At 42.9% G+C, this 20791-nt stretch overlaps 1 protein-coding gene across 4 annotated transcripts in view; it reads right to left on the minus strand.

The window, feature by feature from the left end:
- Nucleotides 1-20791, minus strand: part of DENND1B (DENN domain containing 1B) — a 270500-nt gene that overhangs the window by 133984 nt on the left and 115725 nt on the right. For all 4 annotated transcript variants that reach the window (XM_073571725.1, XM_073571723.1, XM_073571724.1 and 1 more), the window contains one exon: nt 6572-6682. In XM_073571725.1, coding sequence (XP_073427826.1) covers nt 6572-6682 — 111 coding nt within the window. The remainder of the gene's footprint in view (nt 1-6571; nt 6683-20791) is intronic.

Genomic DNA, 20791 nt, shown 5'->3' on the forward strand with positions numbered 1-20791 from the left:
TAAAGTCTATTTTTGGGGAGAGAGGACATGACTGAAAAACCATCAGCTCTAGGGTGTTGATTTTTCCTTTTTTCTTTTATGTTTTACCTTAAGGTTTAAAGGGGTTGTTAGTGACAACCCCTTCTCACTCTGAATGTTTTCCCCCCGCTAAAATAAAAATACCTATAATACTCACATCCTGTGCTGGCGCCGTTTCAGCAGTGTCGCACTCGCTTCCCCATGGCTCATGAGAGGTTGAATGTCATGTGAACACTGCAGCCAATCAGCGATGGCCTCACTGGCCCCGCCCTCGGATGCATACATAATCAAGAGGAGGTGACAGCTGAGGCTCTTGATTGCTTATAAGTCCAAAAGAGGAGACAGTGATGCCAGCTCTGATTGGGCGCAGGGCTCACATGACATAACATTACATGAGTCCCAGGTAAGTGGTGAGTGCCGACACCGCTGGAACCACGCCAGCAAAAAAATAAAAGTACAAAGTTGGTGGTGATGGGGATCTTCATTACGCCTATGGCTACCACAGCAACACAGCAGCACCCCCATGATTCTGTAGCATGAAGAGCTGGTGCCAAACGGGCTCTGGAACAGTCATGTCATATGAATGTCAGCGGCATTAAGTACAGTAGTTAAACAGCAGCAATCAGCGATTTTCGTTAGCACTGAACACTGCTGTTAGAATAACTTGCATTGAATGGAGCAGTCTCGGCTCCTAGCCCAATACCCACACCTAAAATGTGATGTACACGTCAAAGGTTTGGCCAGTATTAAAAGATGTCCCATCAAAATTTTTCTTCCGTAATCTGTCCTAATTATGTGTGTAATCTACTTACAGATCGTCATACTCCCCGGGGGCTGCAGACCGCACTTGTCCTCTACTGCCTCACGTGACCTGAAAACAATCTAAGGCTATGTGCACATGTTCAGTATTTGGCCAGCTTTTACCTTGGTATTTGTAAGCCAAAACCAGAAGTGGGTGATAAATACAGAAGTGGTGATGTGTTTCTATTATACTTTTCCTCTGATTATTCCTCTCCTGGTTTTGGCTTACACATACTGATGAAAAATACAGACCAAATACTAAATGTGTGACCATGACCTTACTGGCTCAGACAGGGGTTTGTGGGTGAACCAAAAGGTACTGCATTCTGACTTTTAGGTTTACATTTATGAAAGTAGCTCCACAAAAAGGTCCTTCTGTGAGCCGACAAAGCAGAGGTGTGGTCATGGTAGACTAAGTGGCTCAGGAGATTCCCATGCCACTCCTGTGCCGATGCTTGGGGGTACCCTGCCAGCTATTTACCGTATTATTTTTCTCCAATGATAAGGTGCTATAGATCAAAGCAACCGCTGCAGCTATCCGTTGTTATCAGGGGTGATACTAGCAGATATGATCAACAGGTGGCAGGCCTGTAGGGCACAGTATTTAGCAGGTATTTACTTCTAGTTAGATTCCTTCAAATCCTGGACAGCTCCTTTAAGTAGAATATGTCATATTCATTGCATTATTAATTAAATTACTAATTCCACTAAAAATCCCTATTCTCCACCCATCTAACAAATCTTCTAGCTCTGCAAACACCTATTTCAAGAACACATGTGCCGAACAGTTGGGAGGAGGCATCTTCCAAAACTGTTTCTGGCTCCATGAGTGGAGTCTTCCTGCCACGTTCCTTCCTAGGCACCTATTGCCTTAAACTATGACAATCAGGATGGTTTCGAGACTAGACTTTGTGGTCATGGAACCTGTATAACCCATGACAATCAGTTTTCCGGTGCACTAGTCTCAAACTTGTCTCCAAATGTAATCATGTATTACACATGATGGTCAATCAATGTTATTATAACTTCCAACTTGGCGCAAACTGAAGGGTATAGGAGTTATGAAAAGCCTAGTAACCCACTCTTTAACTGTCCACTCCTCTTCTTCATAAGCTTACTTGCTATGTTTGGAAAAAGAACAACAAGACAATTTAGGTAGTGCTCAAATCTAATCCAAACAAAGGATCTGAAAAGTAAAATCTAGAGTGTAACACATTTGTAGTTTTTATACCTCAACTGCACAAGCAAAGAAACAAAACTAAGTAATACACCTTATTATATAGAAAATGCCTCATTCCCAAGGTGCCCATCACTGCCCCTGCCCACCTTCACACTAATTATTCACTCTCAAAAAACTGCTCTAATCTGTCTTCAGTTCTGCCTTCTGGTGTCAGATCAGAGCTGCTACCTACAGAAGTTTGCAGAGATGGCTGAAAGTATAAGCTGTAAAGAAAAAGAGGCAGAATACACAAAAAGAAGCAGCTGTAGTTTCTAGCGACTACAGCTTGCAATTTTGAAAACCCTTTATAATGTAGTATAAAAGTCATTCCTCATGTGCACATACAACAGCTTCTTCTGAAAAGCCACATGAACGTTCGCTTATACCTTAATCACCCAACAAATGTGGGATTGCAAGTGGATCCTGGGTCAACCACTTAAATCCGCTAATAAATATAAGGCTAGCATTATTATGTAGGTGACTACATGTTTAAGAGAACCAGTCATGTCACCAAACACTATCAACCTGCAGGTACAGGTTATTCTGCAAATATATAGTGTTACAGTGCTCTCCTGCCGCCTTATTGAAAGCCTGGCTACTTGAGCTTTATTCCTTCCGGAAGTGGGTGGCTTTCAGTCACAGAGGAGTGCCGGAGCGGCTTCAGTCACTGCTTGGTACACAGTGAGTGGCAACTGTAAGCAAGTTCCGGCACTCTGACTGCCTGCTCAGCACAGATGTGCTGAAGAGCGAGTATTCAGAGCGTTGGGGCAATAGGTTTTTTTCAAACTACTACACAGACTTATTAAATAAACATCTCAACAAGCAGAAAGAGAATAGTACTAAAGTTGGAAAAAAGCACAAAATATTGGAAAAAAAATGTCCCTCTAATTTCCAGAACTGGTAACTTGGCAAAGAGGCAAGCTTTTACAACTTTTTTTTTCTTTTTTGAAGTCGTTATTTAAGCAGGGTAATAATAAAAATATAAAGCAAAACATAAATTAGGTTATCAAAATTTATCTAGTTGCAGTAGTCCAATAGTAAGGCATTTTATAATTTATACATAAACATTTATGCTTAAAAAAATAAATAAGTAACAAGTCTGACTATTCCAGAATAGAATACAGTTGTGTGAAATTGTGTTTGTCCCTTTCTGATTTCATATTCTTTGGCATGTTTGTCACACTTAAATGTTTCAGGTCATCAAACAAATTTATATATTAAACAAGATAATACAATTAAACAAAAAATGCAGTTTAGAAATGAAGGTCTTTATTATTAAGGGAAAAATAAATACAAACCTATAGGGTCATGTGTGAAAAAGTGATTGCCCCCCCTTTCCAGACGCAGGACTGATTACTGCCACACCTGTTCTCAATCAAGAAATCACTTAAATAGGACCTGCCTGACAAAGTGAAGTAGACCAAAAGCTCCTAAAAAATATACAGTGGAGACACAGGGGGTCGGCAGGTGCTCCAGTCCGCTAACTGAAATCGCATGGACCGCTCTCCCTTTAGCGTGGGCAAAACGCTACTCAGACAACACAGAGTTAGGATAAAACAATGTGTCAATGCTTTATTGAACCACAAAACAGGCAGATAACACAGAACAGTCCCAGCACAAAACTCAAAGATGGTGCACACTGCAGAGTCTCACCCTTCCGCTGACTTGCTGGGATAATGGGAGCTGTTATTTCAGAGCTCCCAGGGTTGACTACCCCACCTGTGGCACGCACACAGAGAGGAGGTAACGATAAGCGCAGGAAGATGACCGTCCATTGAGGTACAAGGCCAGTTGACCTGAGGGTCACAACCTGGCTTCTCCGAACATCTCAGTGGAGCCAGGCGACTGGCGGGTCCCAATCATGGCTTTCTCCAAATGTATCCATGGTTCAGTGATGATCATTGGAGCAGATCTGTATTCTTCCAACTGAGGCGGAGAGCCTCTAGGTTGTTTCTTGTAGAATGATAGATCCGTGCCTCTAGTGATGGAGCCATAATGTATTGGCGGCAGTCCTGTAGGGTCCTCTGGATATTTGGATGTCTTGGCAGAATCTCTGGCTGTCTCTCTGTCTCTCAATCTCCCTATACAGAGGCATGCAACCTATTTTTATACTTAATAAGTGTCCTACATCCAGTATTTACATAAAGGGTAAGAATGGAGATGAGATCAAGTAGCATTACTTGATTATTTAATGTATTTGCACAGTTTCTCCTCCTCTGTTTTCGAAGTCACCAAACTATCTGGCATAATTAGCATATCAGTAAACATCACTAGTCATCAAGGATAAGAGCACAATATGCTATATGAAATATCAGTTTACAAGTCAATATTACAGGCTTACACAAACAAAAGTCGGTTTTCTTGACCAGCCAGAAAGAAATGCTTAAATTCATAAGTCAACATACAGATAACATCCTATTGTTCCTGGCTAGCTAAAAATAGTCATCTAGTTAATTAAGATACAATTCTGTGTCTCCACATATACATCATGCCATGATCCAAAGAAATTCCGGAACAAATGTGAAACAAAGTAACTGAGATCTATCAGTCTGGAAAAGGTTATAAATAGTGATGAGTGAGTATACTCGTTGCTCGGTTGGTCTCCGAGTATTTGGAAATGCTCGGAGATTTAGTTTCTGTCGACGCAGCTGCATGATTTGCGGATGTTGGACAGGCTGAATACATGTGAGGAATGCCTGTTTGTTAAGGAATTCCCACATGTATTCAGGCTGTCCAACAGCCGCAAATCATGCAGCTGAGGCGACGAAAACGAAATCTCCGAGCACACCAAAATACTCGGAGGACACCAGAGCATGCTCAGGAAAACCCGAGCAACGAGTATACTTGCTCATCACTAGTTATAAAGCCATTTCTCAAACTTTGGGCCTCCAGCAAACCACAGAGATAGTCATTATCCACAAATGGGTAAAACATGTAAAAGTGGTGAACCTTCCCAGGAGTGACGGGCCAACCAAAAGTTCCCCAAGAGCGCAGCGATAACTCATGCAAGAGGTCACAAAAAACTCCACATCAACATCCAAAGAACTGAAGGCCTCACTTGCCTCAGTTAAAGTCAGTATTCTTGACTCCACTGTGAAAAAAAGAGACTGGGCAAAAATGGATTGCATGTTAGAGTTTCAAGATGAAAATGACTGCTGAGCAATTAGAACATAAAGGCTTGTCTCAGTTTTGCCAGAAAACATCTTGATGATCCCCAAGACTTGTGGGATAATACTCTGTGGACTGACTAGACAAAAGTTGAACTTTTTGGAAGGTGTATGTCCCATTACATCTGACGTAGAATAAACACAGTATTTCAGAAAAGGAACGTCATACCAACAGCAAAATGTGGTGGTAGTGTGATGCTCTGGGGCTGTTTTTCTGCTTCAGGACCTGGAAGACTTGCTGCAGTAGACTTGCTGTGGTAAATGGAACTATGAATTCTGCTGTCTACCAAAAAATCCTGAAAAGAATGTGTGGCCATCTGTTTGTGACCACAAAAGCACACTTGTGTTATGCAGCAAAACAATGATTGAAAACACACCTGCAAATCCACCTCTGAACGGCTTAAGTAAAACAAAATAAAGACTTTGGTGTGGCCTAGTCAGAGTCCTGACCTTAATCCGATGGAGATGCTGTGGCATGACCTTAAAAAAGCGGTTTATGCACGGAAACCCTCCAATGTGGCTGAATTACAACAATTCTGCAAAGATGAATGGGACAAAATTCCTCTAGAGGGCTATAAAATACTTATTGCAATGGGTGCCCCAAACAGTTATTAGGTTTAGGGGGTAATCATTTTTATTTTTTTTTTTACACAGGGTCCTGTAGGTTTGTATTTCTCTTTCCCTTAATAATAAAAACCTTCATTTAAAAACTGCATTTTGTGTTTACTTGTGTTATCTTTGTCTAATATTTAAATTTGTTTGGTGTTCTGAAACATTTAAGTGTGACAAACATGCAAAAGAAAAGGAGATCAGGAAGGGGGCAAACACTTTTTCTCACAAATGTAAGTGATGCCTCAAGGACGCCAAAGGGGAAATCAAGATCCTACTGACTATTCAGTGTATATTGTTGCCATCTGCAAGCATAATTATTATATTCAATACAAAATCCAGGTAAAAAATAGAACTTTATTTCTGTGCGATTAAAAAATGAATGATATCTTCAATTTCCTACAGCAATAATGTAATGTAAATGGTCTAGGAGTTTCTGACTGTAGACAAGTTTACCAGTCCTCAAAAAGATGTCATCATTTTTTAACCGCACTGTAAAAAAGTTCTAGTTTTTTACATGAATTTTTGTCTGGAGCGTTTTTTTTTTTTGGATCTATACAGCGCCGAGTCTAGCAGGAGTGGCTTCCCCTGTGCCAAGGATCTTCTTCATATAGCAGGGCTGAGCTGGTTGTTCCTATTTTAACATTTATCACATCAGCTGTCTGACATGGTTCTCCCAAACATGCAAGTATGTAAAATGTCACCACTTATATAGTGCAATATTGCCATAAACTGATGAAGTTAAATCAGGACTCACCGTGCTTAGTTTTCTCGAGGTGAAGATAATTCTGCGTTCGTGTAGCATGCTGGCATATATCTGAAGCATATTATTTGCATCCACAGCAACAAAATATTCTGTCAGATTTCTCTGTTCATAGAAAAAGTTGTAAATAAATAGTTACCATACTTTCTAGAACATGCATTTATCAAAAATTAACTATGCATTCTACCTTGAAAAATACTTGTAAGTGGACAAGGGACACTAACATTCTGTTGGTCTACAAATCTCTGGATGAAAACTAGTGCCAAAACAAGCGTTAGGGCATACGCTATCTTAGGAGGAGAGGACATAACTGGTTTGTATTTCTTCCAAAATACATGTGTCATAAGCCTGCTCTGAGATTATATATATATTTATACAGTACAGACCAAAAGTTTGGACACACCTTCTCATTCAAAGAGTTTTCTTTATTTTCATAACTATGAAAATTGTAGATTCACTCTGAAGGCATCAAAACTGTGAATTAACACATGTGGAATTATTTAATTAACAAAAAAGTGTGAAACAACTGAAAATATGTCTTATATTCTAGGCTCTTCAAAGTAGCCACCTTTTGCTTTGATTACTGCTTTGCACACTCTTGGCATTCTCTTGATGAGCTTCAAGAGGTAGTCACCGGAAATGCTTTTCCAACTGTCTTGATGGAGTTTCCATAGATGCTTATCACTTGCTGGCCCTTTTGCTTTCACTCTGCGGTCCAGCTCACCCCAAACCATCTCAATTGGGTTCAGGTCTGGTGATTGTGGAGGCCAGGTCATCTGGCGTAGCACCCTATCACTCTTCTTCTTGGTCAAATAGCCCTTACACTTGTCCTGTTGAAAAATAAATGATGGTCCAACTAAACACAAACCGGATGGAATAGCATGCCACTGCAAGATGCTGTGGTAGCCATGCTGGTTCAGTATGCCTTCAATTTTGAATAAATTCCCAACAGTGTCACCAGCAAAGCACCCCCACACCATCACACCTCCTCCATGCTTCACGGTGGTAACCAGGCATGTAGAGTCCATCCGTTCACCGTTTCTGAGTTGCACAAAGACACGGTGGTTGGAACCAAAGATCTCAAATTTGGACTCATCAGACCAAAGCACAGATTTCTACTGGTCTAATGTCCATTCCTTGTGTTCTTTAGCCCAAACAAGTCTCTTCTGCTTGTTGCCTGTCCTTAGCAGTGGTTTCCTAGCAGCTATTTTAACATGAAGATCTGCTGCACAAAATCTCCTCTTAACAGTTGTTGTAGAGATGTGTCTGCTGCTAGAGAACTCTGTGTGGCATTGACATGGTCTCTGATTTGAGCTGCTGTTAACCTGCGATTTCTGAGGCTGGTGATTCGGATGAACTTATCCTCCGCAGAAGGTGACTCTTGGTCTTCCTTTCCTGTGGCGGTCCTCATGTGAGCCAGTTTCTTTGTAGCGCTTGATGGTTTTTGCCACTGTACTTGGGGACACTTTCAAAGTTTTCCCAATTTTTCGGACTGACTGACCTTCATTTCTTAAAGTAATGATGGCCACTCGTTTTTCTTTACTTAGCTGCTTTTTTCTTGCCATAATACAAATTCTAACAGTCTATTCAGTAGGACTATCAGCTGTGTATCAACCAGACTTCTGCACAACACAACTGATGGTCCCAACCCCATTTATAAGGCAAGAAATCGCACTTATTAAACCTGACAGGGCACACATGTGAAGTGAAAACCATTTCCGGTGACTACCTCTTGAAGTTCATCAAGAGAATGCCAAGAGTGTGCAAAGCAGTAGTGAAAGCAAAAGGTGGCTACTGTGAAGAACCTAGAATATAAGACATACAGAATTTTCCATTGTTTCACACTTTTTTGCTAATGATATAATTCCACGTGTTATTTCATAGTTTCGATGCCTTCAGAGTGAATCTACAATTTTCATAGTCATGAAAATAAAGAAAACTCTTTGAATGAGTTGTGTCCAAACTTTTGGTCTCTACTGTATATACACACACATACACACATGCGTACATATTAGCAGATACAGTTGGGGCCAAAAGTATTGACACCCCTGCAATTCTGTCAGATAATACTCAGTTTCTTCCTGAATATGATTGCAAACACAAATTCTTTGTTATTATTATCTTCATTTAATTTGTCTTAAATGAAAAAACACAAAAAGAATTGTCCTAAAGCCAAATGGGATATAATTCCACACCAAACATAAAAAAGAGGGTGGACAAAAGTATTGGCACTGTTCGAAAAATCATGTGATGCTTCTCTAATTTGTGTAATTAACAGCACCTGTAACTTACCTGTGGCACCTAACAGGTGTTGGCAATAACTAAATCACACTTGCAGCCAGTTGACATGGATTAAAGTTGACTCAACCTCTGTCCTGTGTCCTTGTGTGTACCACATTGAGCATGGAGAAAAGAAAGAAGACCAAAGAACTGTCTGAGGACTTGAGAAACCAAATTGTGAGGAAGCATGAGCAATCTCAAGGCTACAAGTCCATCTCCAAAGACCTGAATGTTCCTGTGTCTACCGTGCGCAGTGTTATCAAGAAGTTTAAAGCCCATGGCACTGTGGCTAACCTCCCTAGATGTGGACGGAAAAGAAAAATTGACAAGAGATTTCAACGCAAGATTGTGCGGATGTTGGATAAAGAACCTCGACTAACATCCAAACAAGTTCAAGCTGCCCTGCAGTCCGAGGGTACGACAGTGTCAACCCGTACTATCCGTTGGCGTCTGAATGAAAAGGGATTGTATGGTAGGAGACCCAGGAAGACCCCACTTCTTACCCCGAGACATAAAAAAGCCAGGCTGGAGTTTGCCAAAACTTACCTGAAAAAGCCTAAAACGTTTTGGAAGAATGTTCTCTGGTCAGATGAGACAAAATTAGAGCTTTTTGGGCAAAGGAATCAACACAGAGTTTACAGGAGAAATAAAGAGGCATTCAAAGAAAAAAACACGGTCCCTACAGTCAAACATGGCAGAGGTTCCCTGATGTTTTGGGGTTGCTTTGCTGCCTCTGGCACTGGACTGCTTGACCTTGTGCATGGCATTATGAAGTCTGAAGACTACCAACAAATTTTGCAGCATAACGTCGGGCCCAGTGTGAGAAAGCTGGGTCTCCCTCAGAGGTCATGGGTCTTCCAGCAGGACAATGACCCAAAACACACTTCAAAAAGCACTAGAAAATGGTTTGAGAGAAAGCACTGGAGACTTCTAAGGTGGCCAGCAATAAGTCCAGACCTGAATCCCATAGAACACCTGTGGAGAGATCTAAAAATGGCAGTTTGCAGAAGGCACCCTTCTAATATCAGGAACCTGGAGCAGTTTGCCAAAGAAGAATGGTTTAAAATTCCAGCAGAGCATTGTAAGAAACTCACTGATGGTTACCGGAAGCGGTTGGTCGTAGTTATTTTGGCTAAAGGTTGTGCAACCAAGTATTAGGCTGAGGGTGCCAATGCTTTTGTCTGGCCCATTTTTGGAGTTTTGTGTGAAATGATCAATGTTTTGCTTTTTGCTTCATTCTCTTTTGTGTTTTTTCATTTAAGACAAATTAAATGAAGATAATAATACCAAAGAATTTGTGTTTGCAATCATTTTCAGGAAGAAACTGAGTATTATCTGACAGAATTGCAGGGGTGTCAATACTTTTGGCCACAACTGTAGATAGAACTTAGTCTAGATCTAAATCCCATTGAACACCTGTGGAGAGATCTTAAAGGGAACCTGTCAGCAGGATTGTGCTGAGGAACCTACAGACAGAGTCAGGTTGGCGCTGTTATACTGATTAATGATACCTTGGTTGATTACATCCATCATGTGGTTTTTTTAATCTTTATTTTCAGTTTTGAGTTAATGATAAGCTTGTAACATGTGCATATAATTCTGTTAATTGGTGCTGTAAATAAAATCATTTAAAAAAAAGCCTTCTGCAAGATGGTGCCACCTGCACAGTAGCAGCTATTGGATCTTGCCGATAAATGCTACAGAGCATGTGCGGCTGGCGCCTTCTTAGTGGAGACAATTTTTTAAAATTAATTTATTTAAAACACCAATTAACTGAATTATATGCACATTTTACATGTGGATAATGCTGCAGCGCAGGCACCGCCTGCCTGCTGACAGTGTTTAATTTTTCAATGTATAGAATATTCATTATGTAAACTAGGGGGCCCTAAGTGACGTGTCAGAAGCCATACACATGAATGCCTAGCCAGAGCCCCACATGAAGCCCCCCCCACAGGCCGCCCCGGAGGACGAACATATCGTTAACACAAGACTAAAAATCGAGAATAAACATCAACCACAAGATGGATTTCATCAACCATGGTATCAGTATTCTGTATAGCAAGAACAACACGTGTAATTGCTGCTAATTTTTATTTAGAATATCAGCGGACCAAAAAAAGTAAGGTACAGATAAAAAAACAACGTTTCGGCACACACAGGCCTTTATCAAGGCTTTATCTGTAATAACAAACAGAATTCATCTAAGTGTATGCAAAAAAAACTGAAAAAAGGTCCATATAATACATTCTAATGTCATAAATTAAATATACTATGCATATGACATAAAAGTACTATTATATTATCATAAGAAAGTAATTCCATGGAAGAATGATTTTATATAAGAGGCAACACATACCCCCCCCCTCACCTACATATGTAATAGATCAAAGAGATAATTCAATACCTGTAAATGAATAGAAGACAAACGGGTCCTAAACGCTGAAAAGATTCACATATTTAATAGTGCCCTATTGGAGTCACCTTCTGATATAATAAAAAAAATTTACAACATGAGGAACAAAACCCAAAGAAAAAGAAAAGCAAAAAGCCAGTGTCCCAAAGAGAACATACCAATTGCGTGAGGGCATATCCATACAGTCCGGAGCCGATGCAGTGACGTGGTGCGCTGGAGAACGCCATGTGAGCTGGTGGTCTCTTAAATACAAGCGTGCTAAAAACACTTCCGGGTAGAGGTCGGCGTTCACCGCTATGCATCGCGCAGGCGCCGTTCAGGGCTGATGGGAATAGCCGAAAAATACCGATAAAGAGGAAAGGCAGCATTAGCTGCTATGAACTGCGCATGCGCCATTCAAAAGACAGCAAAAACCGTCAAAGGGTGAACAGGGGGCGTGTATCTCCGAGAACTGTGTGGACTGTATGGATATGTCCTCACGCAATTGGTATGTTCTCTTTGGGACACTGGCTTTTTGCTTTTCTTTTTCTTTGGGTTTTGTTCCTCACGTTGTAAAAAATTTTTTATTATATCAGAAGGTGACTCCAATAGGGCACTATTGAATATGTGAATCTTTTCAGTGTTTAGGACCCGTTTGTCTTCTATTCATTTACAGGTATTGAATTATCTCTTTGATCTATTACATATGTAGGTGAGGGGGTATGTGTTGCCTCTTATATAAAATCATTCTTCCGTGGAATTATTTTCTTATGATAATATAACAGTACTTTTAGGTCATATGCATAGTATATTTAATTTATGACATTAGAATGTATTATATGGACCTTTTTTCAGTTTATTTGCATACACTTAGATGAATTCTGTTTGTTATTACAGATAAAGCCTTGATAAAGGCCTGTGTGCCGAAACGTTGGTTTTTTTATCTGTACCTTACTTTTTTTGGTCCGCCGATATTCTGAATAAAAATTAGCAGCAATTACACGTGTTCTTCTTGGAATTCTTGCATGAGTGTGCCGAGGTTTTCATATTAATATTTACATTTTTTTACCTCTGAGCACCCACTTTATTGTGGTGAGCACCCCATTACCTACATTATTCTGTATAACGGCGCCGACCTGACACTGTCTGTAGGTTATTGAGCACAATCCTGCTGACAGGTTCCCTTTAAAATTATTGTTGGCAGAAGGCACCCATCAAATATGAGAGACCTGGAGCAGTTTCCAAAAGTAGAGTGGTCCAAAATTCCAGTTGAGAGGTGTAAAAAGCTTGCAGAGTGTTGCAACCAAATATTAATTTGAGGGTGCCAACAATTTCTGTCTGGCACATTTTTGGGGTTTTGTGTGAAGTGATGTCCAAATTGTCTTTTTTCTCTGCTTTTCTTTGGCTTGTTCCAATACACACAAATTAAAAAAACATCTGTATGACAAAACGTGTAAACAGGCTATCACCTTTGGATTAATAATAATATTTATAGCGCCATTGTATTCCGCAGCACTCTACAATTAAGCAGGCACATGTACAGACCATGAAGACAACACGATGCAACAGTTACAGTAGGAGTGAGGGCCCTGCTCGCAAGCTTACAATCTTTTCTATTACACTGGCTGCTCTGCTTATTGTTTCCATCAGTATATTGTTTCCTTTATGTCAAAGATGTGAAAGTCAAATACATAGAGGGTCAAGCTTGATGTTTATTTTAAAAATGTCTACAATTAACAAAGTTTTTATTTATCATCAAATATAACAAACTTTATGATAAAGAAAAGTAAAAGGGTGGTCCCACAAACAAAGTACATTGTAATTAACAGATCCCAGAATACAATATTGGAATAATATATGTTATGTAACAGCAGTAAATATGGTCCAGTGGCCTAATTTAAATATGTAATAACAAGGGAAAAATCTCGAATAATACAGATACTAAAGTATGATGCAAATAAACGTTCCCCCCAAACACAGTAAGATACCTCCACAGTGAACTCCTCCGCATGCACAGTATGATGACTCAACTGTACCACCCTCCCTCAATCACGCAAACTATGGTGACCCCAGCACAGTATGATTCTCCAACTGTAATCCACATTCAGCCCTCCATACAGTATAATGGCCACAAAAAATGTTCCATACTGGATAATGGGTCCCACATTATGCTCCATACAGTATAATGAGGCCATCCATTGCTTTCCATACAGTATAATGGCACCACATAGTGCTCCATACAGTATAGTGGCCACAAAAAATGTTCCATACTGGATAATGGGTCCCACATTGTGCTCCATACAGTATAACAAGGCCATCCATTGCTTTCCATACAGTATAATGGCCACAAAAAAATGTTCCATACTGGATAATGGGTCCCACATTATGCTCCATACAGTATAATGAGGCCATCCACTGCTTTCCATACAGTATAATGGCACCACATAGTGCTTCATACAGTATAATGGCCACAAAAAAATGTTCCATACTGGATAATGGGTCCCACATTATGCTCCATACAGTATAATGAGGCCATCCATTGCTTTCCATACAGTATAATGGCCACACATAATGCTCCATACAGTATAATGGCCACAAAAAAAAATGTTCCATACTGGATAATGGGTCCCACATAGCCCTACATACAGTATAATGGCCCCACATAGCCCTCCATACAGTATAATGGGCCCACATAGTGCTCCACACAATATAATGGGCACCACATAGTGCTCCATACAGTATAATGGGCCCCATATAGTGTGCCATACAGTAGTATAATGGACCCCACAGTGCTCTATACAGTATAATGGCCTTACATAGTGCTCCATACAGTATAATGGCCCCACATAGTGCTCTATACAGTATAAAGGGCCCTACATAGTGCTCTATACAGTATAAATGGCCCTACATAGTGCTCTATACAGTATAAAGGGCCCCACATAGTGCTCTATACAGAATAATTGTATGTGGAGCACCTATTTCTTTATCTATGCTGATACACTCATGTATCACTTCCATGCACAGTTTAGATTTGTCAGCTTTGTCCTCTCTTGCAGGATGGTGCCTCTGTCTACTGTGATCCACTTTTGAATCCTGTAATCATGGTAATTAATAAAGTAACCATTTTAGATTTTAATTATTGGTATTTTCTATGGTGTGCAACCTTTTTTTTGGGAGGGTGATGAGGCAATTCAGGGTTCACTTTTGTAAGGTATTTTTGTTGGAAAAATATTCAAGTCACACAGTTGGAGTAAGTATTAATGTAAAAAAAAATTACAGCCTTTGTCTAAAAATAAAAACCAAACAAAAAAGAGTTGACATCATTAGTATCACCAAGCCTGGAAATATCCAATCTATAAAACAATCACATTATTTATCCCTTTCAATAAACACTGTAAAGGATAAATAAAAAAAAGCCAAAAATACAGCTTTCACAGCATGCTGACACAAAAATTTGAACAAAGCCCCATCAAAAAGACATATGTAAAAAATGCTATCACTGAAAACGTCATCTTGCCCTGCAAAAACAAGCTCTAGCATGGCTCCATCACCACAAAATGTAAAACGTTATAGCTCTAAGGATGCAAAAAGAAATTATTAAATAAATAAAAAAAAAATAAATAGGTTATGTACCCTAATATAGTTCCAATAAGAACTTCAACTCATCTCACAAAAAACAAGAAAAACCTATAGCTCTCTTGACAACAAAAAAAACTTAAAAAAAAAAACTCTACAAGGTTCATTGTGTAAAAAACAAACACTTGAACTGTTTGTTAATTTTTCTTGCCAAAAATTTGTCTTTTCAGGTTTCTTTTTAGTGTTCAAAAGTGAAGTTGACCACAGTTGTGTGTATGCCTAAAAATATGGGACGTCACGAGCAAAGAGTCCAAAGTCTTCAGTCGGGGGTTTCACCGGAATCTCATTTTTTGGGGGGATTTACGGTAGATGAAAACTCCAACGTAAATGCTCAACATCGAGCCTACGGATATATGTGAATCTAGAGATCAAATAATTTTATGTACCCAAAAATTATCATCCTGCAAAAACAAAGTCCCCAATCAGTTCTGCCATGAATCAGCAGAAATACAGAGGTTTACATGTTAGGCCTCTTTCACATGACAGTGTTTCTAGTACAAGTGGTGACAGTTTTCACACGTACTGGAGACACTAACACACAGACCCATTATAATCTATGGAGCTACACACCTGTACGTGTGTTCACAGTGTGTCCATGTGACCCACACGTGATCAAGTCTTCTTTTTTTTAGGCAGCACGGATGGCAATAGGCTCTGCACACGTTCACATGGATGACAAAGTGTGTCATTTCCGTGCCGTCAGTGTGAAACGTACCGGGAAAGAATGCAGAATAGAAATGACAGATGCTTAGGAGTTAGACGTGCAAAGAGATAGATAGATAGATAGAAGTGAAAAATATAATTAGTGCTTTGCATCTGTAGTTTCCTAGGGGTCCCCCCTATTTTTGATAACCAGCAAAGGTAAAGCAGACAGCTGCGGGCTTATTATTATCAGCCTAGGAAGGTCCCTGTTATTGGTCCCTTGCCAGCCTAAAAATACAAGGCCGCAGCATCCCCAGAATTGGCGTATCACATTAGATGTGATGATCAGAGCGAGATACGGCAGCTCTGATGAGCGTCGAGTCAGTACCCGATGCCTGTGAATAACGGTCACTTTACTGCTATTCACAGTTGCCGAGGCAGGATTCGGGGAAAGTAGACAATATCAGACCTTCGTGGAAACATTTTTACAAGTACCGTACATTGGTGAATGAGCGAGTGTCTCCTGTTGTGAACTCATTTTCTGGTCTGCCTCTGGTTTCTGGTGAGGGAGCTGGATGTGCTGACAGAGAAGTTGTGAGTTCTCTTTCCGGGCTCCCTCTGGTGGTGGCAGGAGGTAGTGAAGCTGATCTAATTAACAGAGACCTGCCAGCTGATAATGAGGAAGAGGATTGGACATCTGGAGTCTCAGACTGGATTTAAGACAGCCGACTCCCTATTCCCATGCTGGTGATTTTTTCCTGCCTCCTGAGGTCTTAGTTTCCAGCTCAGTTCCTGCCTTTTCAAGCTAAATTGTTCTCTGCTTATGTTCACATTTGATTTGGTTTGGTCTATTCAGTTTTTTGCGTGGTCAGCCAGCCCCGGCTGGGGCTGTGCTGAATTTCCACTCTTATGTCATTGTATGTGCTAGTTTGCTTTTTGTCCCTTATTAGATTGGCCTCTTTTTGCTCTGTTCTCAGAATATGCCGGAGTGAAATAGTGGGAGAAGTCTAGTGACTTCAGGGTATTTTTTGCTATCAGAAGTGTTGGACATTTTTTGCAGGGTTTTTGGCGTGATTGCAGACAGTATCTTTCCTTTCCTGTCCTTTCTAGTTGGTGTGGGCCCCATCGTTTGCTCAGCCTATTTTCCTACCTGTATTTGTGCTTTCATCTTGTCTCACCGTCAATACATGTGTGGGGGCTGTCTATTCCTTTGGGGTCTGCTCTGGGGCAGTTTGGATTTCCCCTTTTCTTGCTTTAGGCTTATTTAGTCCTCCGGCTGTGATGAGGCGTCTAGAATCATCGTAGGTACGCTCCACGGCTGCTGTTAGTTGTGTGGTTAGGATCAGGGGTCTGCAATCCGCGTAGTTACCAACCTCTCTGGTTTTCTGTAACTTAGCTTGGTCTTGTTTTCCTCCTCGGTGACCCATTCATAACAGTCTCCTGTTTTTATTTCTGTCTTTTTATGTTATTCAGTTATCCATTTCTGGACTACATCAGATTCGGTAAAATACGGCAGACCTCAATGGGATATTTTCTTTCAATAAATTCGAGAACAAGGGATAGTGTGGGTGGGACTCTATTCAAATACATGGATTTTTGTGAGTACTCACCGTAAAATCCTTTTCTCCGAGACGCTCATTGGGGGACACAGAGACTGTGGGTGTGTGCTTCTGCCGTCTGGAGGCTGACACTAAGTATACAAAAAAAGAGTTAGCTCCTCCTCCGCCGCATACACCCTCACCCCCAGACCGGGCGTTACTCAGTTTAGTGCATAAGCAGTAGGAGAACGCGCCTTAAACTCAGGCAAGAAATTATACGTCTGAAAAAGGGACCACCCTGATCCTTACATAAGGATTTGTATAATTTAAAATAAACAGATGCCAACTGGCTAATAGGGTGGGTGCTGTGTCCCCCAATGAGCGTCTCGGAGAAAAGGATTTTACGGTGAGTACTCACAAAAATCCATGTTTCTCCTTCGTCTCATTGGGGGACACAGAGACTGTGGGACGTTCTAAAGCAGTCCCTGGGCGGGATCTTAGCTCACCCAATCCATGCTATTTTGCGCCCCTGATTAGAGGTGCGCAACTGCTGCCTGGAGAATCTTTCTTCCCAGGCTTGCATCCGAGGATGCCTGGGTATGTACGTTATAATGTTTGACAAACGTATGCAAACTGGACCAGGTAGCTGCTTTGCACACCTGTTCCGATGAAGCCTGGTGTCGCAGTGCCCATGAGGCACCCACTGCTCGAGCCGAGTGTGCCCTGATCCCTGCCGGAACCGGCGTGCCACTGATTTGATATGATTCTTGGACTGTCAGACGAACCCATCTGGCCAAAGTCGCTCTGGACGCAGCGAGTCCCTTCCGCCGCCCTTCTGGAATCACGAATAGAGAGTCTGTCTGGCGGAATGGCGCTGTCCTTGTCACATACCTCCTAAGGGCTCTTACCAGATCCAGGGTGTGCAATGCCTTTTCTACCCTATGCACCGGTGCCGGGCAAAACGAGGGTAAGACAATGTCTTCGTTGATATGGAATGCAGAGACAACCTTCGGCAAGAAGGGGGGAGCTGGCCTTAAAACTACTTTATCTTTATAAAAAGTCAGGAACGGCGGTTTACAAGATAAAGCCGCCAGTTCCGAAACCCGCCTAATAGATGTTATCGCTACCAGAAAAACGACCTTCCTGGACAGGTAAGGTAAGGAGACTTCTTGTAACGGTTCGAAGGGAGGCTCCTGAAGGGCCCTGAGCACTAAGTTCAGGTCCCATGATTCCATCGGTGCCTTATAGGGGGGTACTAAATGTGCGACCCCTTGCATAAACGTCCTAACCTGCCAGACCGAAGCGACCTTTCGTTGGAAAAGCACCGACAGGGCCGAGACTTGCGTTCTGAGCGAACTCGGAGCCAATCCCGCGTCCAGCCCTGCCTGCAGAAAAGCCAGTACATTGGGGATCGAAAAAACCAGAGGAGCCACTCCGCGATCCCTACACCAACGGAAAAACACTTCCCAAGTCCGATGATATACCTTCGCCGAGGAAGGCTTTCGGGCACTCACCATCGTGGCCACCACATCGCGCCTGAATCCTGCCTGTGTTAACAGCCAAGATTCAATGGCCACGCCGTCAAACACAGGGCCCCTAAGTTCGGATGGCAGATCGGCCCCTGGGACAGTAAGTCCGGCCGATCTGGGAGACGCCAGGGTACGTCCACCACTAGTTGAACCAGATCTGCATACCAGGCCCGCCGAGGCCAGTCTGGGGCCAGCAGAATTGCTGGAACCTTCTCTCTCCTTATCTTTCTGATGACTCTTGCAAGCAGAGGTAGCGGGGGGAACAAGTACGGGAGCCGAAACTGGCTCCACGGAAGCACCAGAGCGTCTGCTGCGATTGCCTGCGGGTCGAGGGATCGAGCGACGAACCTTTGAATCTTGGCGTTCTCTCTGGATGCCATAAGGTCCACGTCTGGTGTCCCCCACCGTTGGCAGATCTGTTGAAAAACCTCGGGGTGCAGGGACCACTCCCCTGCCGCGACCCCCTGTCGGCTGAGAAAATCCGCCGCCCAGTTTTCGATTCCCGGAATGTGCACCGCTGAAATTACCACGTGGTTTTTCTCGGCCCAACGCAGTACCAGCCCGACCTCGCGCATGGCTGCCTGGCTGCGCGTGCCCCCCTGATGGTTCACATACGCTACCGCTGTAGCATTGTCCGACTGAACGCGCACCGGCCGGTTTGTCAGCCAACGCTGAAAATGTTGCAGGGCCAATCGTATTGCCCGTATCTCCAGAATGTTGATCGGGAGAATTACCTCCCGAAAGGACCACCGCCCCTGGGCTGTGTGACTCTGGAAAACTGCTCCCCAACCCTGCAGGCTTGCATCGGTCGTCACCACCAACCACTGTTCCGGGGGAAAGGGTTTCCCCTGAACCAGAGACGAGTCGCGAGTCCACCACTGGAGTGACCGTCGGACCGGTGGAGACAAACTGCACCGATGATTGAGGGAAAGCAGCCTTCGGTCCCATGCTGACAAGAGCGCATGTTGAAGCGGACGGAGATGGAACTGGGCAAACGGGATTGCCTCCATCGCCGCCACCATTCTGCCCAACACACTCATGCCGTACCGGATGGATCTGGAGCCCGGCTGAAGAAGGTTCCGTACCCCCTGTTTGATCCTTTGCGCCTTGTCCTGAGGGAGGATCACCAGCCCCTGGGAGGTGTCGAAAACCATGCCTAGAAATACGATTCTCTGAGCCGGAACCAAGGACGACTTGTTCCAATTGATCAGCCAACCTAGGCGGGCCAGGGTATCCAGAGTGATACCGACATTCTCCTGGCACGCCTGAAACGACGGCCCCTTTACCAAAAGGTCGTCCAGGTAGGGTAGTACCGTTATGCCCCGAGCATGCAGGATGGCCATAACCACCACCATTATCTTTGTAAAGACTCTGGGGGCAGTGGCCAGACCGAAGGGCAGAGCAACAAATTGGAAATGTCGCCCTCCGATCGCAAAACGCAGGAACCTCTGGTGTGGAGGAAAAATCAGGATGTGTAGATATGCATCCTGCACATCGATCGAGGCCAGGAATTCCCCGGGATCCATGGCTGAAATGACCGAACGGAGGGATTCCATCCGGAATCGCCTGACCCTGATAAATTTGTTCAGGATCTTTAAATCCAGTACTGGCCTTACTGTCCCGTCCTTTTTGGGGACTGAAAACAGGTTGGAGTAAAAACCTTGCGTCTCTTCGCTTTTCGGCACTGGGACAATGACCCCGTTGCGCTGTAGCGTCATTATAGCCTGCAACAGACCTTCCGCCTGCGATTCTGTTCCGGAGAGCCGGGAACGGAAGAAACGCCGTGGCGGGAGTCCGACAAACTCTATCTTGTACCCGGACGATATCAGTTCTGCCACCCAAGCGTCGCGTGCCACTGCGACCCAAACGTGGCTGAACCTTAGTAGGCGTCCGCCCACTCTGTCGTCCGTAGGTACGAAGTGCCTTGAGTCATTTTGCTGGAGGCTTTTGTGATCTGGCCCCCCTCGCTCTGGGCAAACGGCCTCGGCCTCTACCCAGCGGATTGGCCCTGTAAGAAACTTGCCTTTCCCTAATCTGACCATCATTTGCGGAGGTGGATGCCCTGGCCGAAGTCCACCTCCAGGAGCTACGAAAGGGCCGAAAACGCCTCTGCGTCTGCCTGAATGCCGGCCAACTCTTCTGCTGCGGTAGAAAACTACTCTTCCCCCCTGTGGCTTCTGAGATAAGCTTATCA

The sequence above is a fragment of the Dendrobates tinctorius genome, unplaced genomic scaffold (assembly GCF_039654945.1).
Source record: "Dendrobates tinctorius isolate UK_male_01 unplaced genomic scaffold, ASM3965494v1 ptg000029l, whole genome shotgun sequence".
NCBI classification, from domain to species: domain Eukaryota; kingdom Metazoa; phylum Chordata; class Amphibia; order Anura; family Dendrobatidae; genus Dendrobates; species Dendrobates tinctorius.